Below are 26620 nucleotides of genomic sequence, written 5' to 3'. Positions count from 1 at the left end.
CAATAAAAACTGAAGTTAAAACAATGCAAACTCTCCTGATATAAAAATTATTCACTTGGAAACTTTCTCACCTGAGTCCTCTGTTTTATCTGTCTCACTTTTCTCACTTTTCTTAGTTTCCTCGTTTCCACTCTGTTCTACTAGATACAAAATAAAAATAACAACATAAAGTGTGTATACACAAAAATCCATGCACAATATCAACATAAAGCCTTATACTGAGTAAATATTGAGATCATTAAATCGGAATGAGTTAAAAACAAGTTTAAAAAATCGAGCTGAATGTGACAAGTTGAATTAGATTTAATTTAAAATCACATTAAGGAAATCTCCTGACATGAAAATCATTTTGTTGCCTCAACTGAAACAACCTGGCAACTTTCTCACCTGGTTCCTCTGTTTTATCTGTCTCTCTTTTCTCATGTTTCTCACTTTTCTTGGCCTCCTCTCTTTTACTGAGTTCTACTAGTTAGAAAACAAAAATATCAAAATAAACTGCATTTATATAAATCTATAAATGATATAAATATAGAGCCTTATTCCAAATAAATATTGAGATGATTACGTACTAACGAGTGAAAATCAAGCTCAAAAAATTGAAATTGAGTTGAGTGTGATAAGTTACATGAATTAAAATTAATTTAAAATCACATTAGGAAATCTCCTGATTCGATAATCATTTTGTTGCCTCAACTGAAACAACCTGGCAACTTTCTCACCTGGTTCCTCTGTTTTATCTGTCTCTCTTTTCTCATGTTTCTCACTTTTCTTGGCCTCCTCTTTTCCACTCTGTTCTATTAGTTAGAAAACAAAAAATATCAAAATAAAATATAAATATATAAATAAATCTACACAATATGAATCTATAGCCTTATTCTCAATAAATATTGAGATTATTGTATAAGAATGAGGGAAAATGAAGTTTAAAAATTGTGCTGAACGCAGGCCCAGCGACATGGGTGGGCATTGGGGGGGCACTGCCCACCCACAGAGTCAGCGTGTCCCCCCGGACCGGAGGATGGTTCTTTATTTTTACCTCAGAGTGGCCAACTTTATATTATTCCTATCTTGATTTGATGCAGTAGAGGCTTCTGCACTTCCCCTTCTGTCGCTTTTTTCTGCCGTTACAACTGTTTAATCGTTGTTAACACGTCGTAAGCTGTTTTTCCGACCCGCCTTTCAATGCAACATGAGCGCTGAGAAGATTGCGCCGGGTTTAGACCCGGGCAGCAGCGAAGGAGACCTTCTGCTGCTGTGCAGAGATGCACAGCTGTGTGCTAGAATCATGTCAGCAAACCAGCAAATGCAAAGAACTTTGCAGTTTTTTCCCCAAACTAACCGAGTGAGTTGATTAAAGCTGTTGGATGCAGCAGGTAATGTTAGCTTAATGATGTCTAGCTAAAGCCAATATGTCACATTAAGCTTGTTAACAAGTACAGGCTACTGATGTTGTCCATGTTCAAAGTGGGTAGTACAGGTTTCATTCACTTGAGTAACTTTTAGGGGGAAACAGGTAACTTACATTAGTAGTTTTACTGCTCTGTACTATTGTCTTTTACTTGATTATTGTTAATATTGCTAAGTAGATTGATTTTGCATTTAAAGAAATAAACTTCTGAGATTGGAAACATCAGATCCTTAGATTTTTGCATCGTATGAGCTAATGTTTATGCAAATGTGAATATAAATACTCAACATTTTATACATGTCACTGTTTACATCCTTATTATTTATTATGTACTAATAAACATGGTGAATGTGACAAGTTACATGAATTAAAATGAATTTAAAATCACATTAGGAAATCTCCTGTTTGGATAATCATTTTGTTGCCTCAACTGAAACAACCTGGCAACTTTCTCACCTGGTTCCTTTGTTTTCTCACTTTTCTTAGTTTCCTCTTTTCCACTCTGTTCTATTAGAAAAAAAAACATCAACATAAAGCCTTATACTGAGTAAATATTGAAATCAATGTATCGGAGTGAGTTAAAATCAAGTTAAAACAATCGAGCTGAATGTGACAAGTTGAATTATATTTAATTTAAAATCACATTAAGGAAATTTCCTGACATGGAAATCATTTTGTTCTCTCAACTGAAACAACCTGGCAACTTTCTCACCTGGTTCCTCTGTTTTATCTGTCTCACTTTTCTCATGTTTCTCACTTTTCTTGGCCACCTCTCTTTTACTGAGTTCTACTAGTTAGAAAACAAAAAATATCAAAATAAACTGCATTTATATAAATCTATAAATGATACAAATATAGAGTCTTATTCCCAATAAATATTAAGATGATTACATACTAATGAGTGAAAATCAAGCTCAAAAAATTGAAATTGAGTTGAGTGTGATAAGTTACATGAATTAAAATTAATTTAAAATCACATTAGGAAATCTAATGATTCGACAATCATTTTGTTGCCTCAACTGAAACAACCTGGCAACTTTCTCACCTGGTTCCTTTGTTTTCTCACTTTTCTCGTGTTTCTCACTTTTCTTGGCCACCATCTCGTTTTTCCCTAGTTCTACTAGTTAGAAAACAAAAATATATCAAAATACAGTGTATTTATAAATCTATGAATAAAAGCAATAGAAAGAATTATTCTCAGCAAATATTAAGATGATTACATACTAATGAGTGAAAATCAAGCTCAAAAAATTGAAATTGAGCTGAGTGTGATAAGTTACATGAATTAAAATGAATTTAAAATCACATTAGGAAATCTCCTGATTCGATAATCATTTTGTTGTCTCAACTGAAACAACCTGGCAACTTTCTCACCTGGTTCCTTTGTTTTCTCACTTTTCTTAGTTTCCTCTTTTCCACTCTGTTCTATTAGTTAGAAAACAAAAAACATCAACATAAAGCCTTATACTGAGTAAATATTGAAATCAATGCATCGGAGTGAGTTAAAATCAAGTTTAAAAAATCGAGCTGAATGTGACAAGTTGAATTATATTTAATTTAAAATCACATTAAGGAAATCTCCTGACATGGAAATCATTTTGTTGTCTCAACTGAAACAACCTGGCAACTTTCTCACCTGGTTCCTCTGTTTTATCTGTCTCACTTTTCTCATGTTTCTCACTTTTCTTGGCCTCCTCTCTTTTACTGAGTTCTACTAGTTAGAAAACAAAAATATCAAAATAAACTGCATTTATATAAATCTATAAATGATATAAAAATAGAGTCTTATTCCCAATAAATATTAAGATGATTACATAGGCATGAGTGAAAATTGAGATCAAAAAATTGAGCTGAAAGTGACCAGTTTAATAAAAGTTAATTTTAAATCATATTAAACACATATTCTGAACCTGGCAACTTTCTCACCTGGTTCCTCTGTTTTATCTGTCTCTCTTTTCTCATGTTTCTCACTTTTCTTGGCCTCCTCTTTTCCACTCTGTTCTATTAGTTAGAAAACAAAAAATATCAAAATAAAATATAAATATATAAATAAATCTACACAATATGAATCTATAGCCTTATTCTCAATAAATATTGAGATTATTGTATAAGAATGAGGGAAAATGAAGTTTAAAAATTGTGCTGAACGCAGGCCCAGCGACATGGGTGGGCATTGGGGGGGCACTGCCCACCCACAGAGTCAGCGTGTCCCCCCGGACCGGAGGATGGTTCTTTATTTTTACCTCAGAGTGGCCAACTTTATATTATTCCTATCTTGATTTGATGCAGTAGAGGCTTCTGCACTTCCCCTTCTGTCGCTTTTTTCTGCCGTTACAACTGTTTAATCGTTGTTAACACGTCGTAAGCTGTTTTTCCGACCCGCCTTTCAATGCAACATGAGCGCTGAGAAGATTGCGCCGGGTTTAGACCCGGGCAGCAGCGAAGGAGACCTTCTGCTGCTGTGCAGAGATGCACAGCTGTGTGCTAGAATCATGTCAGCAAACCAGCAAATGCAAAGAACTTTGCAGTTTTTTCCCCAAACTAACCGAGTGAGTTGATTAAAGCTGTTGGATGCAGCAGGTAATGTTAGCTTAATGATGTCTAGCTAAAGCCAATATGTCACATTAAGCTTGTTAACAAGTACAGGCTACTGATGTTGTCCATGTTCAAAGTGGGTAGTACAGGTTTCATTCACTTGAGTAACTTTTAGGGGGAAACAGGTAACTTACATTAGTAGTTTTACTGCTCTGTACTATTGTCTTTTACTTGATTATTGTTAATATTGCTAAGTAGATTGATTTTGCATTTAAAGAAATAAACTTCTGAGATTGGAAACATCAGATCCTTAGATTTTTGCATCGTATGAGCTAATGTTTATGCAAATGTGAATATAAATACTCAACATTTTATACATGTCACTGTTTACATCCTTATTATTTATTATGTACTAATAAACATGGTGAATGTGACAAGTTACATGAATTAAAATGAATTTAAAATCACATTAAGGAAATCTCCTGACATGAAAATCATTTTGTTGTCTCAACTGAAACAACCTGGCAACTTTCTCACCTGGTTCCTCTGTTTTATCTGTCTCTCTTTTCTCATGTTTCTCACTTTTCTCATGTTTCTCACTTTTCTTGGCCACCATCTCGTTTTTCCCTAGTTGTACTAGTTAGAAAACAAAAATATATCAAAATACAGTGTATTTATAAATCTATGAATAAAAGCAATAGAAAGAATTATTCTCAGCAAATATTAAGATGATTACATACTAATGAGTGAAAATCAAGCTCAAAAAATTGAAATTGAGCTGAGTGTGATAAGTTACGTGAATTAAAATGAATTTAAAATCACATTAGGAAATCTCCTGATTCGATAATCATTTGTTGCCTCAACTGAAACAACCTGGCAACTTTCTCACCTGGTTCCTTTGTTTTCTCACTTTTCTTAGTTTCCTCTTTTCCACTCTGTTCTATTAGTTAGAAAAAAAAAAATATCAACATAAAGCCTTATACTGAGTAAATATTGAAATCAATGTATCGGAGTGAGTTAAAATCAAGTTAAAACAATCGAGCTGAATGTGACAAGTTGAATTATATTTAATTTAAAATCACATTAAGGAAATTTCCTGACATGGAAATCATTTTGTTGTCTCAACTGAAACAACCTGGCAACTTTCTCACCTGGTTCCTCTGTTTTATCTGTCTCACTTTTCTCATGTTTCTCACTTTTCTTGGCCACCTCTCTTTTACTGAGTTCTACTAGTTAGAAAACAAAAAATATCAAAATAAACTGCATTTATATAAATCTATAAATGATATAAATATAGAGCCTTATTCCAAATAAATATTAAGATGATTACATACTAATGAGTGAAAATCAAGCTCAAAAAATTGAAATTGAGTTGAGTGTGATAAGTTACATGAATTAAAATTAATTTAAAATCACATTAGGAAATCTAATGATTCGACAATCATTTTGTTGCCTCAACTGAAACAACCTGGCAACTTTCTCACCTGGTTCCTTTGTTTTCTCACTTTTCTTAGTTTCCTCTTTTCCACTCTGTTCTATTAGTTAGAAAACAAAAAACATCAACATAAAGCCTTATACTGAGTAAATATTGAGATCATTAAATCGGAATGAGTTAAAAACAAGTTTAAAAAATCGAGCTGAATGTGACAAGTTGAATTATATTTAATTTAAAATCACATTAAGGAAATCTCCTGACATGGAAATCATTTTGTTGTCTCAACTGAAACAACCTGGCAACTTTCTCACCTGGTTCCTCTGTTTTATCTGTCTCACTTTTCTCATGTTTCTCACTTTTCTTGGCCTCCTCTCTTTTACTGAGTTCTACTAGTTAGAAAACAAAAAATATCAAAATAAACTGCATTTATATAAATCTATAAATGATATAAAAATAGAGTCTTATTCCCAATAAATATTAAGATGATTACATAGGCATGAGTGAAAATTGAGATCAAAAAATTGAGCTGAAAGTGACCAGTTTAATAAAAGTTAATTTTAAATCATATTAAACACATATTCTGAACCTGGCAACTTTCTCACCTGGTTCCTCTGTTTTATCTGTCTCTCTTTTCTCATGTTTCTCACTTTTCTTGGCCTCCTCTTTTCCACTCTGTTCTATTAGTTAGAAAACAAAAAATATCAAAATAAAATGTAAATATATAAATAAATCTACACAATATGAATTTATAGCCTCACTCTCAATAAATATTGAGATTATTGTATAAGAATGAGGGAAAATGAAGTTTAAAAAATTGTGCTGAACGCAGGCCCAGCGACATAGGTGGGCATTGGGGGGGCACTGCCCACCCACAGAGTCAGCGTGTCCCCCCGGACCGGAGGATGGTTCTTTATTTTTACCTCAGAGTGGCCAACTTTATATTATTCCTATCTTGATTTGATGCAGTAGAGGCTTCTGCACTTCCCCTTCTGTCGCTTTTTTCTGCCGTTATAACTGTTTAATCGTTGTTAACACGTCGTAAGCTGTTTTTCCGACCCGCCTTTCAATGCAACATGAGCGCTGAGAAGATTGCGCCGGGTTTAGACCCGGGCAGCAGCGAAGGAGACCTTCTGCTGCTGTGCAGAGATGCACAGCTGTGTATGAGGGGCCGTTTAGGACAAAATTTACGTTTTGTCTCTCACACACTACCAAAAACTCTCGCATACTCCAAAAAAGTAGCCACGCACACTCCAAAAAATTACGTTTTGTCTCTCACACACTACCAAAAACTCTCGCATACTCCAAAAAAGTAGCCACGCACACTCCAAAAAATTACGTTTTGTCTCTCACACACTACCAAAAACTCACGCATACTCCAAAAAAATAGCCTCGCATACTCCAAAAAATTACGTTTTGTCCCTCACACACTACCAAAAACTCTCGCATACTCAAAAAAATAGCCTCGCATACTCAAAAAAATTACGCTTTGTCTCTCACACACTACCAAAAACTCTCGCATACTCAAAAAAATAGCCACGCATACTCAAAAATTACTCACGCACATTCAAAAAATACTCAAATTGCGTATACACACACTACTAAAATGTCACACACACACACACAAACGTTAACTTTCTCGCTCACATACACTACTATCAGCTCGCTCACATACACTGTACTAACAGCTCGCACATTCACAAACGTTAACTTTCTCGCTCACATACACTGCTAACAGCTCGCACATTCACAAACGTTAACTTTCTCGCACACATACACTGCTAACAGCTCGCACACACACAGACGTTTATCTCTCACATACACAAGACTAAAGTTGAACACACACACAGTACTAAGACTCGTTTTATGAATGTGTGAGAGCGACACTCTTTATGAATGTGTGAGAGCCAGACTCTTTTTGAATGTGTGAGAGCGAGACTCTTTTTGAATGTGTGAGAGTTGTCACGGAAGAGGCGGGGCATAATTTTTGGATCAAACTGCGCATGCGTAGATCCTAAACTATAAGTTTCGATTGTTGACTCACTGTATGTTCTATTACTTAGTATATTTGTGCTTTTAAATATATATAGAACGTTTAACTTTCTTGTAGATTAAATGTGCTATAGAAATAAATGAATCTGATTGATTGATTAAAAATAGCAAAATTGCTGTAGTACAATCTGTCCACTGGGTGCCAGATTGTAGCACTGCGGGCAGTCGTTGAATCGTTTAATGCGCCTGTCAAAGTGCTGGTTGCCTCCGGAGAAGATAGAATGGTGTTTAAAATGGCAGCTGCCTGACCAATTCTCTCTCGTTTCGAATTAGAGTTAGCCATGTTCGGTATAGCAAACTCTTTCTTCTTCGGCACTAGTTGGCGCCGGTTAATAATTCCTGTAATACTGGCACCCAGTGGACAGATTGTACTACAGCAATTTTGCTATTTTTAATCAATCAATCAGATTCATTTATTTCTATAGCACATTTAATCTACAAGAAAGTTAAACGTTCTATATATATTTAAAAGCACAAATATACTAAGTAATAGAACATACAGTGAGTCAACAATCGAAACTTATAGTTTAGGATCTACGCATGCGCAGTTTGATCCAAAAATTATGCCCCGCCTCTTCCGTGACAACTCTCACACATTCAAAAAGAGTGTCGCTCTCACACATTCATAAAAAGTCTCGCTCTCACACATACATAAAACGAGTCTTAGTACTGTGTGTGTGTTCAACTTTAGTCTTGTGTATGTGAGAGATAAACGTCTGTGTGTGTGCGAGCTGTTAGCAGTGTATGTGAGCGAGAAAGTTAACGTCTGTGTGTGCGCGAGCTGTTAGTACAGTGTATGTGAGCGAGCTGATAGTAGTGTATGTGAGCGAGAAAGTTAACGTTTGTGTGTGTGTGTGTGACATTTTAGTAGTGTGTGTATACGCAATTTGAGTATTTTTTGAATGTGCGTGAGTAATTTTTGAGTGTGCGTGGCTATTTTTTTGAGTATGCGTGAGTTTTTGGTAGTGTGTGAGAGACAAAATGTAATTTTTTTGAGTATGCGAGAGTTTTTGGTAGTGTGTGAGGGACAAAACGTAATTTTTTGGAGTATGCGAGGCTATTTTTTTGGAGTATGCGTGAGTTTTTGGTAGTGTGTGAGGGACAAAACGTAATTTTTTGGAGTGTGCGAGGCTATTTTTTTGGAGTATGCGAGAGTTTTTGGTAGTGTGTGAGAGACAAAACGTAATTTTTTGGAGTGTGCGTGGCTACTTTTTTGGAGTATGCGAGAGTTTTTGGTAGAGTGTGAGAGACAAAACGTAATTTTTTGGAGTGTGCGTGGCTACTTTTTTGGAGTATGCGAGAGTTTTTGGTAGTGTGTGAGAGACAAAACGTAAATTTTGTCCTAAACAGCCCCTCATAGCTGTGTGCTAGAATCATGTCAGCAAACCAGCAAATGCAAAGAACTTTGCAGTTTTTCCCCAAACTAACCGAGTGAGTTGATTAAAGCTGTTGGATGCAGCAGGTAATGTTAGCTTAATGATGTCTAGCTAAAGCTAATATGTCACATTAAGCTTGTTAACAAGTACAGGCTACTGATGTTGTCCATGTTCAAAGTGGGTAGTACAGGTTTCATTCACTTGAGTAACTTTTAGGGGGAAACAGGTAACTTACATTAGTAGTTTTACTGCTCTGTACTATTGTCTTTTACTTGATTATTGTTAATATTGCTAAGTAGATTGATTTTGCATTTAAAGAAATAAACTCCTGAGATTGGAAACATCAGATCCTTAGATTTTTGCATCGTATGAGCTAATGTTTATGCAAATGTGAATATAAATACTCAACATTTTATACATGTCACTGTTTACATCCTTATTATTTATTATGTACTAATAAACATGGTGAATTTATTTTAGAGGTTACATACAGGTTTGTTTATGTATCTATATTATAGTAAAACCTTGTTTACCCTGCCCCGCCAAAATAAGCCGATGCGCTCCTGCTAACCTCGTCTGGAGCCGGGCTGGCTGAATGTGACAAGTTACATGAATTAAAGTTCATTTAAAATCACATTCAGGAAATCTCCTGACATGAAAATCATTTTGTTGTCTCAACTGAAACAACCTGGCAACTTTCTCACCTGGTTTCTCTGTTTTATCTGTCTCACTTTTCTCATGTTTCTCACTTTTCTTGGCCACCTCTCTTTTACTGAGTTCTACTAGTTAGAAAACAAAAATATATCAAAATACAGTGTATTTATAAATCTATGAATAAAAGCAATAGAAAGAATTATTCTCAGCAAATATTAAGATGATTACATACTAATGAGTGAAAATCAAGCTCAAAAAATTGAAATTGAGCTGAGTGTGATAAGTTACATGAATTAAAATTAATTTAAAATCACATTAGGAAATCTCCTGATTCGATAATCATTTTGTTGCCTCAACTGAAACAACCTGGCAACTTTCTCACCTGGTTCCTTTGTTTTCTCACTTTTCTTAGTTTCCTCTTTTCCACTCTGTTCTATTAGTTAGAAAAAAAAAACATCAACATAAAGCCTTATACTGAGTAAATATTGAAATCAATGCATCGGAGTGAGTTAAAAACAAGTTAAAACAATCGAGCTGAATGTGACAAGTTTAATTATATTTAATTTAAAATCACATTAAGGAAATTTCCTTACATGGAAATCATTTTGTGACCTCAAATGAAACAACCTGGCAACTTTCTCACCTGGTTCCTCTGTTTTATCTGTCTCACTTTTCTCATGTTTCTCACTTTTCTTGGCCACCTCTCTTTTACTGAGTTCTACTAGTTAGAAAACAAAAATATCAAAATAAACTGCATTTATATAAATCTATAAATGATATAAATATAGAGTCTTATTCCCAATAAATATTAAGATGATTACATACTAATGAGTGAAAATCAAGCTGAAAAAATTGAAATTGAGTTGAGTGTGATAAGTCACATGAATTAAAATTAATTTAAAATCACATTAGGAAATCTAATGATTCGACAATCATTTTGTTGCCTCAACTGAAACAACCTGGCAACTTTCTCACCTGGTTTCTCTGTTTTATCCTCCTCAATTTTCTGACGTTTCTCACTTTTCTTGGCCACCTCTCTTTTCCCTAGTTGTACTAGTTAGAAAACAAAAATATATCAAAATACAGTGTATTTATAAATCTATGCATAACAGCAATAGAAAGAATTATTCTCAGCAAATATTAAGATGATTACATACTAATGAGTGAAAATCAAGCTCAAAAAATTGAAATTGAGCTGAGTGTGATAAGTTACATGAATTAAAATGAATTTAAAATCACATTAGGAAATCTCCTGATTCGATAATCATTTTGTTGCCTCAACTGAAACAACCTGGCAACTTTCTCACCTGGTTCCTTTGTTTTCTCACTTTTCTTAGTTTCCTCTTTTCCACTCTGTTCTATTAGTTAGAAAACAAAAAATATCAGCATAAAGCCTTATACTGAGTAAATATTGAAATCAATGTATCGGAGTGAGTTAAAATCAAGTTTAAAAAAAAATCGAGCTGAATGTGACAAGTTGAATTAAAATTAATTTAAAATCACATTAGGAAAGCTCCCGATTCAATAATCATTTTGTTGTCTCAACCGAAACATCCTGTCAACTTTCTCACCTGGTTCCTCTGTTTTATCTGTCTCACTTTTCTTGGCCACCTCTCTTTTCCCTAGTTGTACTAGTAAGAAAACAAAAAAATATCAAAATAAACTGCATTTAAACAGTTTATTTTTAACTAGAATTAAATTATCTATAAATAATATAAATATAGAGCCTTATTCTCAAACCACCTGGCAACATTCTCACCTGATTCCTCTTTTTTATCCTCCTCACTTTTCTCTCTTTTCTCACGTTTCTCACTTTTCTTACTCTCCTCTTTTCCACTCTGTTCTATTAGTTAAAAAACAAAAATACAAAATAAGGTGCATTTTTTTTTTAAATCTTTGCAAGGACTGCTCTAAGTTGCTTTTTATATTAACAGCATTTTATATTTTTACAATTTATAGCATTTTATATTTTGTTTTTTATTTTATCTACAACTACTACTCAGTGGTAGTTGTTATTGTGTCTTGTCTCTATGCTGTAACTGCGAAGTAATTTCCCTGCTGGGATGGATAAAGTACTTCTATTCTATTCTATTCTATATGTGAAAAACTATGCACAATATGAACATATACATATTGTGCATAAGAATAGTCTTATTCCCAATAAACATGGAGATTTTTACATAATAAATGAAAATAAAGCTCAAAGAAATTGAGTGTAACAAGTTACATTAATTAAAATTAATTTAAAATCACATTAAGGAAATCTCCTGATTCGATATTCATGTGGCCTCAACTGAAACAATCTGGCATCTTTCTCACCCGATTCCTCTGTTTTACTTCTCTCACGTTTCTTGACGACCTCTCTTTTACCGAGTTCTGTTAGTTAAACAAAAAAAATAAAGTGTTTATATATAAATCTATAAATAATATAACTATATAGCCTTATTCTCAATAAATATTGAGATTATTACATCCAAATGAGTGAAAATTAAGTTTAAAAAATTGAGCTGATTGTGACAAGCTTATGAAAAGTTCATTTGAAATCATACTAAAGAAACATTCTGAACTGATAATCACTTTGTGGCCTTAAATCACCTGACAACTTTCTCACCTGATTCCTCTTTTTTATCCCTCTCTCTTTTCTCACGTTTCTCACTTTTCTTGGCCTCCTCTTTTCCACTGAGTTCTATTAGTTAGAAAACAAAAATATGAAATAAAGTACATATATATGTATATAAATACTGTATATATAAATCAATGCACAATATATATAGCCTTATTCACAATAAATATTGAGATTATTACGTAAGAATGAGTAAAAATCAAGCTAAACAAATTGAGCTGAATGTGAGACGTTACATGAATTAGATTTTATTTAAAATCACATTAAGAAAATCTCCTGACATGAAAATCATTTTGTGACTTCAACTCAAACCATCTGGCATCTTTCTCACCTGATTCCTCTGTTTTATCTGTCTCACTTTTCCAACGTTTCTCTCGTTTCTCACTTTTTTTGGTTACCTCTCTTTTACTGAGTTCTACTAGTTAGAAAACAAAAAATATCAAAATACAGTGTGTATTTATAAATTATGCATAATATCAATAAATAAAATTATTCTCAGCAAATAATAAGAGTATTACATAGGAATGAGTGAAAATCAAGCTCAAAAAATTAAGCTGAAAGTGACAAGTAGAATTAAAGTTAATTTAAAGTCACATTATGGAAATGTCCTGAATTGATAATAACTTTGTGACCTTAAATCACCTGGCAACTTCCTCACCTAATTCCTCTTTTTTATCCTTCTCTCTTTTCTTGGCCGCCTCTCTTTTACTGAGTTCTGTTACTTAAAAAACAAACAAAAAACCTATCAATATAAAGTGTGCATATATAAATCTATGCATAACATCAATATATAGAATTATTCTCAGCAAATATTGAGATGAATACATATGAATGAGTGAAAATCAAGTTAAAAAAATTGAGCTGAGCGTGACAAGTTGCATGAATTAAAGTTAATTTAAAATCAGACTAAAAAATCTCCTGACTTGATAATCATTTTGTGGTCTTAAATCACCTGACAGCTTTCTCACCTGAGTCAAGTTTCTTTCCTCTGTCAGTCCTCCTGACCTGATCTCTTCTCTTTTGTTCTATTGCTTAAAAACAAAAAAATATTAAAATAAAGTGTATATATATATAAATCTCAGGGGTTACATTAATAGATTATTTTGCTTGTTTGACCGTTTTGATTTTAAATTATGGAAAAATCTGAAAGCCGTCAGATAATCTATCATTTTGACAGATTATAATTTATGCCTGCACTACTCTGTGCAAATGAGCAGACGTTTTCAACTTTACACACAGAACACATCTAAAGACTGATCTGAGTGATTCAGAAGCCTGCATGTCAAAAGCTGTAGGAGTTCGCTCAGATACGTGTGAAAGAGACAAATGGCAGCTTTGATTCAAAATGGCCGACTTCCTGTTTGGTTTGGGACATGGCTCCAGGAGACTTTTTGGTTGGTCCTGCCATGATACACATATGCAACAAATTTCATGATTGTCAGTCAAAGCTTGGCTTTATAGGTTTCTAGGGGGCGCTGTGGCGAGATTAGGCCACGGCCACCAAATACTGGACTGGATTAGGACCAATCGTAGTCAGTTTGGTGCAGCTCAGCTCATATCGGTGAAAGTTAGAGCCAAAAGTACGGCAATGGCGTGCCCTCTGACTTCGCCACGGCCATACCTTACAGCAAAAACTCTTTGTGCTTTAAAAAAGTGAGACCAACTTGTTATCCGTTTTTTGACACAAGAACATCCTGATTAGGTCAAGAGGGTCAGAGATGGAGCTTTCCAAGAAAAAAAAAGACTTCCTGTTTTGAGGGGGCTTGGCTTTGATGATGTCACCATATGACCACATATTATTGTTGGTCATCCAACATGGATGCCTCATACCAAGTTTGGTGCAAATCAGTATTTCTATATGAAAGTTGTAGCATTTTGTTTGATTTTGCCACTTAGCCACCCCCCCAAGCATGCTAAAAAACTCAACATTTTGATAACTTTTAATCCCCATCACTAAACTGCATGCTGAGTGAAAATGAACCAGATAGCTTAAAATCCGGAGGAGTTCATTAAAGCTTGAGGTGTATAAATGTGAAAAATGGCCAAATTTGCCCTTTGACCCAAAATGGCCACCTCCCTGTACATTTTAGGACATACATCCAAGCGAGTTTTTTCCTATTCTGGGAGGATCTACCTACGTACCAGGCCTCAGATATCTGCGATGTATGGCTTGGCCTATCTCAGCTCAGCATGGACTCCATTAAAAACCTTTAATGGGACAATTTCAACAATATTTAGAAAATTTTTTGAAAATGTTTGGGCACCAAATCTGCAAACTCTGGCTGAAAAGAATAATAAATAAGATCCACCAGGCCTTTGCAGCGCTATCGCTGCTCGGACCTCATCACTCTCAGTAAATATTGAGATGAGTACACAGGAACGAATGAAAATCAAGTTCAACCTGGCAACTTTCTCACCTGCTCCCTGTTTCCTTCCCCTCTCAATTCTCCTGGCCTCATCTCTTCTAATTTGTTCTATTAGTTAAAAAACAAAGAGATATTAAAATGCTGTGTATCGTGTATATAAATCTGCATAAAATATCAATATATAGCATAATTCTCAGTAAATATTGACATATTTACATAGGAATGAGTGAATGAAAATCAAGGCTAATCACAATAGATAAACGCCTACTGTCATTTTCACAACATCAAATGGGACTCAAATGTTGAATATTTTAAAGACATTTAAAATGAATAGCAGAACAGATGAAGATTCAAAATAACTGACATCTGAGACCTTATCAACCCACTGTGGACAATAAATTCACATTAGTTTGACTTGCACCTGAATTTGGATATTTCAGCTTGAAAAAAACAACCAGTTTTCCAAAGCTACCTGGTTGGATATCTGCACACACATACACACCCCCCCCACACACACACACACACACCCTCAAGTTAAATGGAAAGTCCCTAATCACAAACGATGCTTCAATAGCTGCGTTTCCATTAGAAAGGTGTGCAAAAATGTGTCAATATTCTGCTGACGTCAAAAAAACACAATTTCGAAATCCAGTGTTTCCATTGAACAAGAGACACAATTAAAATCACCTGTAAAAAATTTTGTTCACGCAATAAGACAATAAAAAACAGGCTGTGTCCAACCACTTCCTGTCGTCATCTTTGTTATTTCTGCCAGTAGTAAGTTCCGGTTGTTGATCATGTGGAAAAAAGTGTCTCCATTGCAGTTGTGCAAAATAAACTAGCTTGGATACTAAAAACCCATCTCAGTGCAATTTTTATTTTTATTTTTTTTGAGTTTATTGCGTTTCCATTAGGCAAATTTATTTTCATAATCCCAATTTGTAGTTCAATGGAAACGCAGCTCCTGCTGCAAAGTACGGAGGTATTCCTGAATCTGCTAAATATCAGTTGTGCCAAACTTTAACTCCTCCAGAAGATTAACAAAAAAAAAAACAACCCTCAAATAATCCAATTTATTTTCAATGCCATAGGCCCATCTAAACCAATGAATTAAATATTTTCATCATCACCCGTAAAAAGAGGGTAAAAAGCTGCAGAGTCTGAATCTGAAGTCATGCAAATATGCTTCCAAAGTGCATGCACAGTATGCAGAACAGAAGAAACAGGAATTTTGGTTTTATGACTGCTGGTTGTTTTTAAAATTTGAACTCTCATGGTGGCAATAAATACAGTGTCTATAAAGAGTATTCACCTTTTTGAATGTTTTACCCTTCTATTGCTGTTAAAGTCACTTATGATCAACAAGATTTGGCTTTTCTGATAGTAAAAGGTTAGAAAAAATCATCTAAGGTTGATTTCTACAAAATATCGACGGAGTGGCAATTAGAATCCACTGTTGAAGAAAACTCAGATCATGGATTGATTAGAGATTGCCAAAAGGCACATGGGAAGACTGTGGTTAAGAGGAATAAAGTTATTTGGTCTGATGACATCAAAATTGAGCTTTCTGGCCATCAGGCAAGACAGTGAAGCAAGGTGGAGGTAGCAGCATGCTGTGGGGAAGCTTCTCAGCCGCAGAATCAAGGAAAATCCTAGAATACTGAGAACTACGGATTCCGAGGACATTTATTTTCCAGCTAAAGCTACACAGAGATTTTTGAACACAGCAAAATGGAGGTTCTGGAGTGGTCTAGTCAAAGCCCAGACCTGTCAGAGCTTAGCAGGAAGAATGGAGGAAAACTGCAGAGTACAGATGAGACCGACTGATTTCCAACAGACTTTATGGAATTTATTATTTTTAATACATATTTTTACTTAATTGTCATTATTCTGTATTAATCCGATTTCACTTTGAGATTAAATGTGCTCTTTGTTTTGTATTTTTTCAATATTTTATTGATCAGGATTTTTATGAGCTATAAAAAAGGAAAAAACATGCAAGAGTGTGAATACTTTTTAGAGAGGCTGTGAATATTGTGCAGCTGTAATGTTCCTGCCATATCGCCCAGCCTGACTGCAGAGACCTGAGAGACAACATGAGGATGAAATGACGAATGAAAGCTCACCGATGCAGCTTCATGCAGCTCCAGGAGGATAAATAAATTAGCCTACATTTTGACAAAAAAATGTGGACTCAGCTGTAAATATTACTGTGTAACTACAAGGAAAACGTCAAACCCATCAACCAGCCTCACATTTACTGGGCAGCACTTTATTTGAAGGAGTGTGAATAAAACATAAAAACTGTGGCTTCACCAGTCATGAGCATGAAGGAGCTTTCATGAATGCTAATGACGGTTGTCATGAAGTGTCATTTGGTAAATAATCCCATTTTAATGCACATTTTTACTGCAACTTTGCCTTAAAAGTGTCATTAATACCCGAGTGAAAGTCCCCCTCCCACCTTCTTCAAATCTAACACAATTGGTGTCGGACGTTTATGCAGCAAAAGTTTTTGCTTGTGCCGCCATCATTTTAAGTTTATTAATGGAAAAGTTTCCAGAGGTCAGCAGAGGTCAACCAATCCTCTGCTCATTCATAATTACAAAATCAAACAAAATCGCCGTCAATCGACTCAACTACATTTGTACAGCAGAAATTCTTACTTGTGTTGCTTTTGCTGTGAAGATATTAATAAAAGTTTGAAGAAGTTAACCGGGCCCCCCTTGTCACCCAAATCTAACAAAATTAGTGTGGAATGTTTGTGCAGTAAAATATTTTGTTTGTGCCACTATCATTTAAATATATTAATGTTTCCAGAGGTCATGAAAGGTCAACCATGCCCCCCACTTTACACAAATCAAATAAAGTTGGTGTCAGACACTTGTGATGGTTTGTGCAGCAAAAGTTTTTGTTTGCACCACTATCATTTTAAAGAGATTAATAAACGTTTCCAGAGGTCATGATAGGTCAACCAACCCCCACCTTCCTCAAACCTAACAAAATTGGTATTGAACGTTTGTGCTATATTTGTGCAGCTTGAAGATATTAAAGAAAGTTTAAAGGTCAAAAGGTTTGATACCAGTTTTGTTAGACTTTGTAAACATGAGTTGGGGGAGTGGTTGACCTCTGATGACCTCTGGAAACTTTTTTATTGATATATTTAGAAAGATAGCAGAACAAATTAAAATTTTTACTGCACAAATGTAGCACAAACAAAATTTGGACAATGTGGGAGGCTGGTTGACCCTTTCACCTAATATCTTCAAAGCAAAAGCAGGACAAAGGAACATTTTTGCTGCACAAACATTTGTCATTATTTTGTGTCATTATTACACTGAGGTGTCATTATTTTTGTTTGTGGTGCCATAATCTTTTCTTAAATTTGGGTAATAATGACACCTGAGTGTCATTAATTACCGAATGACACTTCATGACAACATTCATGAAGACTCCTCCACGTTGATGACAGCGGTTATGTCACGTTTATGAAAATGTCATGTCAGTCTTTTTCACACATCATCTTGTAAAGCATTACTCGATTTCTAACTCAGCCAGCGAGGGGGAAAAAAGGTGATGAGGGCAAAATGGTGACGAGAATGAAAATGAATTGAAACTTTCTACCACAAAACAAAAAATGAATGAAAGTGATGAACATGTATGGGAGTCCATCACACGTGACCCAGTGGATGGTTACTTCCTGCTCTAATGATGAACTGTGTGGCGTATTTTTGCGAGCCGGGCCTTGTGTGTCTGATCTACTGCTGGCCTCTGTGCAGGTTGGTGAGGAAGCACGGCGGTCTCAGACACATACCGTCTTTGTAGGACAGACTGGTGGTGGAGTATTTTTTGCGGTGTGCACGTGCGTAGTCCTGCAGGTTAGGGGCGCTAGAGGAGCCACCGAGGACGGTGGTGCTGAAGAGTCCGGCGCACTGAGAGCCTGCGAGGGTTAGTGACCGGAACATAAACATGCTGTTACTCAAACAGCTCATCAGCAGGAGACAGACAGAGACACAAACTGACAAGCAGAAACAAAGACTGGAGGTTTTTAAACTGTCTAGGATGAATTTGGTCCTCATTAGATCTTCAAATGAAGCAAATACAACAGAAGAACCTTAGATATTAATACAAAAACTTTCAGAACCACAGTATCTGCATGTTTCAAGTCAAATTTAAGACTTTTTATGCCATTTTGAATTAAATTAAAAAGAATCTATTCTGCAAAATTAACATTTTGGACGTCTTTTTACTTCCATTTTGGTTTCCACTGTTTGTAAAAACAATACAAGCGCTTAAAAAACCCACCCAGACATTTCTTTAATGATAATTTAATGTTTTTTTGGTTTCTGGAAAATTAGCAGTCTCAAAATCTTTCTTAATGTAACACCATGAATTTCCAGGCAATGCCCCGTTACCTAGCAACCCCAGCCTGTTACCTAGCAACCCCAGCAAAGCCCAGCCCGTCCCCTACAGCCCAAGTGGAGCACCTGCACATTTGGTCAGCTGGTTTTACCTACATTTGTTTCCAGAAAGCTTTGGTAGATCAGAGAGGTTCATTCCCAGCAGCCCTGTTTAAACTGCTTTAATCTAATTCCAGTCCATTTGACTACAAAGTCCGGTTCAGTTTGAGAGGATAAACTGTCTAAATCATTCCTAAGGTGCCATTTTTGCAAATTGTAAAATTTTCCTGTAAATTTTTCTTAATTCTGCAATATTTTGTTTAAAACCGTCTCAGTGCTGCCCTCTTTGGGTTGAGCGGTGGTTACTGCAGTTGGATTCTCCCATTGGCTCCAGTGTGGCTTGGTTGGTGTCTGCATCTGATAGCCGGCCGTTCGGCTCACTCAGAAGAATAACGAGTGTTTATCAAAAGCGTTTCTGATTTATTTGCAACGTGATCTTCTCACCTTGTATTCACTTCATTTTTAAACCTCTGAGGACCAGTTCAAGTTTTAATTTACAAAACCTTCCCTTTGTAAAAACCTTCAATTTAAAAAATTGCTATTATCATATTTTCCCCTTATCATTTGAATGTGTCAGAATTAGCATCACCATGCAAACAGAGGGCAGAGAAGGAAAAAACTACAGTGGAAAGAGCCAGTATGAAGGATATTTATCTGTGAATATTTATCTGCGATGCTTCAGGCAGCTCAGACTGCAGTGGAGGGAGGGCAGAAAAGTTCTGATGGTTCTGATTAGAAAGACACCAAAATGATCCACAAAAGTACAGATAAACATTAAGAAGTGATTCGAAAGAACTGTAAACTCAAATTGTGGCATTTCCTCCCAAAAAGACAAATCAAAGTTCTGAACAGGTGCATCTCAAAAAATTAGAGTACCGATGAAAAGTTCTGTCAGGTTGGTGCCAATTCCTGGATGGAAACCCAAATCATCACAAACATAAAGCAACCTGGATTTTTCTATCACAGCTTTTCCTTCCACTCAACTTTCTACTTATATTAAGGCTGGGGTGGCTGAGTAAACAACTGAATAATTTTAAGAAATTAGCTGGACATATTAGATCTCAACAACTAGAAGCTTTTTTCATAAAACAACTTTTTCCTTGTAATTTTCAGACGACTTTCTGGTAAAATTGCACCTTTAGTCGGGTAATGGAGCAATATTCTCATAATTAAACAAAAATACTCATAGCATGACCCTTATACTGCACCATACAACTAGCAGGAGGGAAAATTGAAATAAAAGCCACTTTTTGAAAATACTTTGTCACAAGAAAGAACAACCTTAAAATTGGAACTGGTATGAAAAGAAAAATTATTTTTACATAACATCCTCCAGCCTTAATTTAATCGCTTGGATGCAGCAAAGCTTCACTAGCATTAACGTTTTGCAACTTATTGAAGCGAATTCTGTGTTCATTTCAGTATTTAAACAAACATTTAAAATATAACTATAATTAATCTAGAAAATAAAATAAAATTTTTGCTGAATTTGAAACTTTTTTAAGTTAATCTAATTTATCAAGATGTACCTGTTGATTTCAGGTTAAATCTGAACCACAGAGGAAACAGCTTGAAGTTCTACTTTCTTCATTTTCGTTTTCTAAACTTGCAGTCAAAGTTCAAAGGTCATGTTAAGGAAATGCACAGCCTGCACTCCATGTTATTACATCTCCTCCAAACATAAACCATAATCCACAGGGGACCGGTTAATGATGTGTGCGGTTGCCGTAGCAACAAGGTGGGGGTTTTTGTTGCCTTGTTTTTGTTTGATGTTTTTTCCTTCACCTACCTAAGCCGCTTTGTTTCATCTCTGGAGACTGACGTGAGATGGAGAAGAGACGGTAGCTGCCGACTTTAGAGGACGAGGTTTCTGAGAGGACCTGGAGGGGGTCAGAGGGCAGGGTGACTTAGGGAGATGGAGTGGCATCAAAACCATGGAGGAAAAGCTGCAACTGCACAGAATAAACCAATTTTGCTCAAAAGCAAATGAATGAGATGTGATTTTATGTTTACGGACTAAAAAATAAAAAATAAAATAAAAAATAAAACTAAAAATGGTTATAACTAAAAATGGTGGTTCCACGCCTTCCTGGGTTCAGTCTCACCTCCATTGATCCGGTTTTGTGATTGCGAATGAGCGGCGACCGCTTCTGAATGGTGATCGGCTCCGACGCGGGAACGGCGCGGTCCGTTTCGTCTCGCGTCAGGTCCTCCAGACTGCTGCGCTCCTCCTTCTTCTGCCCGTTCTGAGGAACACACAGCTGGAGCCTGGATGTCCTCCACATCGAGACGTTTTTAAACTTCACGGTGTTTACCTGTCGCGTCACCTCTGATGAGGCGGGTCTGAAGCCGAATCCGTGCGGCACGTGCTCGTCCTCATCCACGCCCTTAACGCCGGGGCTGAAGTGGAGCTCCACGTGGAACCGCTCCTCAGAGGAAATGTCCTTCAGGCAGACCATGTTTAAGACAATTAATGCTTGATTATTAAGTTTTTAATCTGTTTGTTACAGACACGCTGCATGTTATTGTTTACATCTGGAAATGTCACGCACCCGCACAACGCTGGAGGGCAAAAAGACGATTCTAACTCTTGCTGCTGATACAGGAGAGCAATTTCATGAACAAAATGAAACCTGCAGCTGAAGGTATCATTAACTTAGTGCAGTGCAGCAAAGGGAAAAACCTTTGAAGAAAAACTCAAAACCACTTGTAACCTTCACTTTTCCTGCTCTCTGTTGGCTATGCTGCATGCAGATCCGTTGCCATAGCAACTGACTAACAACAGGTCCACTAGTGTATCAGGATTCAAAATCAAAAAAAAAATCCACACAAATATTTTCCACACAAAGAACAGAACATTCAGTCCATTACAGTTTTCTGTTTTCAGGCTTGATGTTTATTTTGTGATAATTAATAAGTGATCGCTGTGGTAGATTAGCTGTCACTGCTAGCTAATCTAACACAGCGGTAGTTTGTTTATTAGCTCATGTAAACCCTTGCTCTACAATGATCTGTCTCATAAAGCATCAGTAACTCACCTTATTGTTGTCTTCGTAGAGCATGATGACAATCTGCGTCATGTAGTTGAGTTCGGCGACCTCATTGAGGTAATCCATGGCGCGTTTCCACTGCTGGTCCTTCTCCTCCTGTCTCAGACGCAAACGGAGAAAATATCACCCTGATCTTCACGTCTTTTCATAAAAACACTCCAGAATCTGCAGGAATCACTGTTTGCTTACGTCGAGTAGGCTTCCGTATCGGAAAATGCTGAGCAGGGAGTGGACGTGGCTCTCACTGGTGAAATATAACCGAGTCCTGACATGACGGCCGGGTGACAAAACACCACGAGAATACCTGCAAACAGGAAGTAAAAATAAAACATGGCTACCTATGTTTACTCTCCGTTAAACATTTGTTCTGTATTAAAATTTAACTTACAGAGGATGAAGCTTGTTGACAAACTCGTCTCCGTGCGTCCTCTGCAGGTCAAGCTGGATCTTCCTGACCAGAGGGAGGCAGTAAGCGTAAGCTATGTCCAGCTTCTCATCTCTATTTATGCCGTACTCCTGCAAAAACACACAAAAAATAAACTACTCAGGTGGCTCAATTCATTAACGTTTCTGGGCTTCGCATCCAGAAAGTGATGGGTCATATTAGTAAATATTTACACTTCCTCACCGATTAAAAACATATCCAAACAAAAGAAAACCTAATTAAATATACAAATAACCAGTGGTGGGAACCACTAGCTGAAACGTTAGCTGCACTAACCCTGAAGCACTGAACATAAACATTAGTTCTGCTAACGCTAAAGCGCTAGACCTAAGCCAGCAGAAGCTAGTGCTTGATATATTTCTATCAAAATACATCAATTTAAATGTTTTATGATGCTAATAAATAGTTTTACTATATCTTGTCTTCTTTTGTTTATTTTGTACCTTTTTATATATCTTGTTTGAAATAAAGTTATTAGAAAATATAGAAAGGATCCGAACTGCTGCACACAAGCAGACTTCAATTTAAAAGCATGAATATAAATGTCTAACTGCTGGACAAATGTGAACAGTTGATAAACAAACCTTCAACCACAAAGTTTATTCAACCGAAACTTTACAAAACAAATTAGTGCTTTAGAATTTATTCAGAAAAAGTAATTTAAGGGAAGCTAAGAGGTCTAAATATTTTCAAAGTTAGCAAAGATGTTAAACAAAGAATCAGCCCTGCTATTAGTGTGTTAGCATAAGTGTGCCCAATATTTCAAATATTGTTAATCAAAAGCATAAGGAACATAAGCAACTGACAATACTGGTAAAAATGTGGAAAAACTTTAAAGTAAACAACATTTTGTCACATTTTGAACCCATCGGCAAATAGACACCCCCTATTCGCAGATGGGTTCATCATATATTACTAATTATTTATTATTATAAAATAATTTAATAAGAAAAGCAGCTCTAGGCTCCTTCGTCGTCCTCCAACCTGCGGGATGACGATGTCGGCTAGCGCTCGCGACAGCCGGAACAGCTCCTGCGTGTCCTTCAGGCCGAGCGTGGCGTTGTGAATGACGTCATACTTCACGCAGTCGTAGATGTCGGGGATCTTGCTGATGTCGTAGCGGCCGTTTTTCATGCGGAAATCCTTCTCCAGCTTGCCCCAGCGCTGCAGCATCAGCTCCAGAGTCTCGCTGTGGTAGAGCTGCAGGTCTGGAGGCAGAGGAGAAAAACATCCTGCTAGCTGAAGAAACGCAGCCAAACACGTCAGGAAGGGTCGATTTCATGTTTCTGTACTGGAAGAGTTTGGGTTCTCCATTCTGGTGCGGATCTGAGAGGTGAGGCTCTGAATGAGCGTGTAGACCTCATCACATGTGGCCACCGGGTTCTTCACTGTTTTCATTGAATTCAAAAGAGACGTAGCGCAGGTCGGGGCCAGCTGTAACAAAACAAAACACAGACCAGGGTCACCAACGAGTATCACTAAACAAACAAAACAAAACATGTCGCTTCACTAAACAGACATGTTTGCTGTTTTTTAAAGCAACAGACGCTCGGGTCCGACTTCGTCCAAACGGCCTCTTTTACAGGATTCATGTGACTTTCCTGGACTCTCCAGAGTTCAATGTCATTTAGTTATAAATATGAAAAAAATTAAACCCAAACTGAACTACAGAAAGGATAGAAGTCACAAAGAAGAAGGGACACAAAGAGGGAGTGAAGAGTAAGAAGGAAGTAAGGAAAGCAGGAAGGAAGGAGACAAAGGAAGGATAAAAATGAAGCAAGGAAGGATAAGGAAGACGGATAAAAATGTAGGAAGAAATGAAAGATAAAAGGAAAGGAGAGAAAAAAAAGTAGGCAAAAGGGCCGAATAAAAAGGAACGATGGATAAGAAGGAAGGAAAAAGGAAAAGAAGAAAGGAAGAATGGCAGGAAGGATACAAAGAAAGAAAGAATAAAAAGGTAGGAAGGAAAAATAAGAAAGTAGGAAGGAAGGAAGAAATATAAATAAAGAAGGATGAAAAGGAAACAATGAACAACAAGAAGGGAAAAAAGAAGGAAGGAAAAAGGGGCAGGAAGGATGTAGGAAGACAAATATACATGTATATATATATTGTATCTTTAGCCATAAAATAAACTTGAATAGTTTATATTTGTGTTTTTTTCATGCAGCTGGACAATGTAAATGTCAGTTTTTTTAATGTTTTCTTTAGATTTTGATCTCGTTCAGCCTACTTCATGTCAACCGTATTCGGATAGTTTCTGCTCTGAAAGCATCCGTTTTCTGGTGATGGTTGTTCTTCCTGGCTTCTTTTCACACTCTGACCATTTCCCTGTTGAAATGTTTCAGCTTCGGTTTAACCATGATGTTTGTGGGAGTCATGGCGAGTTAAAAATAACGAGCTGAGGTGGAGGAGCTGTTGAAACATGGAAACAAAATGTGTTTTCTTTAACCAGCAACCACAGAAACAGCCTCAGCCAGTGCTGGAAACTTTAACGCATTTATTAGTAGGGATGTACAATATGGCATAAAACTCATATCACATTATCTATTTTGATGGGTTGCAGTAATGATAAATATCGCAATATGTTTTTATAGAAATAAAAAAAAAATCACATACTAATTGAGTTGAATAGATATATTTATGTGTTCAAACGTATTTTAGGTCATTTTGTGGATGTTATTTGCATGTAAGTGTTTGTTTTATGCTGCTGCTTGTCATTACCAGGTTTTCCTTAAATAATCTAACTTTAAGGGCAATGACAGGCAGCAGCATAATCTCCCTGGTTAAATCAAAGTTAAATAAATAAAAGAAAAATATGTATCTACATGGAAACACAATAACTTTACTGTAATGGGTGTCTGTGTTGAATCCTGCTTTTCTTCCCAGAGTTGTGGCTGGAACCTGTAGTCTGCTTTAGAAGCACATGCTTCGTTTTAAAGAGGTGAAACAAAACGACTTTTTTTTTTCCAGTATGGTTGTTCACATTTCTATATACAACTTACGTATATGTGATCTCCTGTATGCGCTGCAGAAGACCTGAAAGTGTCCTGCATGCACAGTAGATGGCGTAGTAACGTCACACACAGAGAGCGTGCTCAGCGTTTTGCCAACCGCCATAAAGAAGAAGAAGAAGAAGTGCTCCGTGTTTGCGGAAGTAAACATGGATGCTAATGACGGGAGCTAGCTCCTTAACGACTTAATCTTCATTATAATGCGCTACGATTGTTGCTTTTCTTCCCGCTCGCGCTCATCAGGACGCAGAATAGTGACGTTTGTTGAGTATCAATGACGTTCAGGTCGGATGAATGCGACCTGGCCGTACAGACACAGGTCTAATTTGAAAACATCAGCTACGTATCGTTTATCCAGGTGGCGTGGGTCGCATTCGGAAAAGTCCGATCTGTGTTGTTCAGACTGGCTTGATGCAGGTCGCTTTAAGGCAAAAGAGCCAGCGTGAATGCAGCCCGTCACGGGTTCCTACTTGTTAGTGTGATGAAGTTTGTTGTCTGACTCGTTACCCGGTCGTAGTCCTCGTCGTTGAACTCGCGGTCCCGCTGCAGGATCTCGTGCAGCCGGGCCTTGACGCGGTGCTGGCAGCTGCTCAGCGAGTCGCTGTCGTTGTCCAGCAGCCCGTTCATGTTGGCGCTCTTCACCATCTGCACCAGGATGGGCGTCAGCTCCCCCTCCAGAGCCAGCAGGCCCTGCTCACACACACACCGACACACACACACCAAATCTGTCTTTATTTCTGACAATGTTTCTAAAATGAGTGGAAAATATCTCATTTTGGCTTGGATCTCAGAACCTGTGCAGCTTAAACTGTTTGGGATCTGCAAAACTTCATTCTGCTTCTAAAAAATACAAATAAAAAATGTAAATGCTGCCACATGCAGGGCCATTGCTAAACACAAATGCTTGGAGTTGGACCCACACTCTACTCCGGCCAACTCCCAGAACAGGAATGATCAACGATTCTGTGTTTTTCAGAGCATTTCTCTATATTTGGTGGAGGAAGTTTCAGGTTCACTAAGGCAGTAGATTTGGAAAAAAAATAATAATCTGACTTTAAATTCAGAAACCTAACTTTCTTTCTCTAAATTTTGACTTTTTTCTCAGAATTTAGAATTTTTTTCTCAAAATTCTGACATTATACTCAGAATTGTGACTTTAATTACAAAGTGTCAGACTTCTGAGATTAATCTCAAAATTGTTTTATTTT

The 26620-nt window shown here is 36.6% G+C and overlaps 1 protein-coding gene across 32 annotated transcripts in view; it reads right to left on the bottom strand.

The window, feature by feature from the left end:
* The window catches only part of ppip5k1a (diphosphoinositol pentakisphosphate kinase 1a), a 62271-nt gene that overhangs the window by 16998 nt on the left and 18653 nt on the right, over positions 1 to 26620 (bottom strand). For 8 of the 32 annotated variants that reach the window (XM_032560687.1, XM_032560688.1, XM_032560693.1 and 5 more), the window contains exons 17-26: positions 25920 to 26102; positions 23694 to 23835; positions 23386 to 23609; positions 22345 to 22472; positions 22146 to 22260; positions 21945 to 22052; positions 21222 to 21350; positions 21012 to 21152; positions 20696 to 20786; positions 18261 to 18386 (exon numbers count right to left, since the gene is read on the bottom strand). In XM_032560687.1, the coding sequence (XP_032416578.1) occupies positions 18261 to 18386; positions 20696 to 20786; positions 21012 to 21152; positions 21222 to 21350; positions 21945 to 22052; positions 22146 to 22260; positions 22345 to 22472; positions 23386 to 23609; positions 23694 to 23835; positions 25920 to 26102 (1387 nt within the window). Of the gene's footprint in view, positions 1 to 71; positions 141 to 387; positions 466 to 719; positions 795 to 1864; positions 1919 to 2120; positions 2199 to 2453; positions 2529 to 2782; positions 2837 to 3044; positions 3123 to 3334; positions 3410 to 4397; positions 4580 to 4832; positions 4887 to 5094; positions 5173 to 5427; positions 5482 to 5689; positions 5768 to 5980; positions 6056 to 9409; positions 9586 to 9839; positions 9894 to 10100; positions 10179 to 10432; positions 10511 to 10764; positions 10816 to 11216; positions 11301 to 11776; positions 11834 to 12068; positions 12144 to 12411; positions 12499 to 12738; positions 12802 to 13048; positions 13112 to 14497; positions 14555 to 18260; positions 18387 to 20695; positions 20787 to 21011; positions 21153 to 21221; positions 21351 to 21944; positions 22053 to 22145; positions 22261 to 22344; positions 22473 to 23385; positions 23610 to 23693; positions 23836 to 25919; positions 26103 to 26620 lie in introns of those variants that run through there. The other 24 variants (XM_032560679.1, XM_032560681.1, XM_032560682.1 and 21 more) reach the window with 19 other exon arrangements.

This window comes from Xiphophorus hellerii, chromosome 4 (assembly GCF_003331165.1).
Source record: "Xiphophorus hellerii strain 12219 chromosome 4, Xiphophorus_hellerii-4.1, whole genome shotgun sequence".
Taxonomy (NCBI): domain Eukaryota; kingdom Metazoa; phylum Chordata; class Actinopteri; order Cyprinodontiformes; family Poeciliidae; genus Xiphophorus; species Xiphophorus hellerii.
The sequence above is the reverse complement of the archived record's forward strand: the minus strand, read 5'-3'. Positions and strand labels throughout refer to the sequence as shown.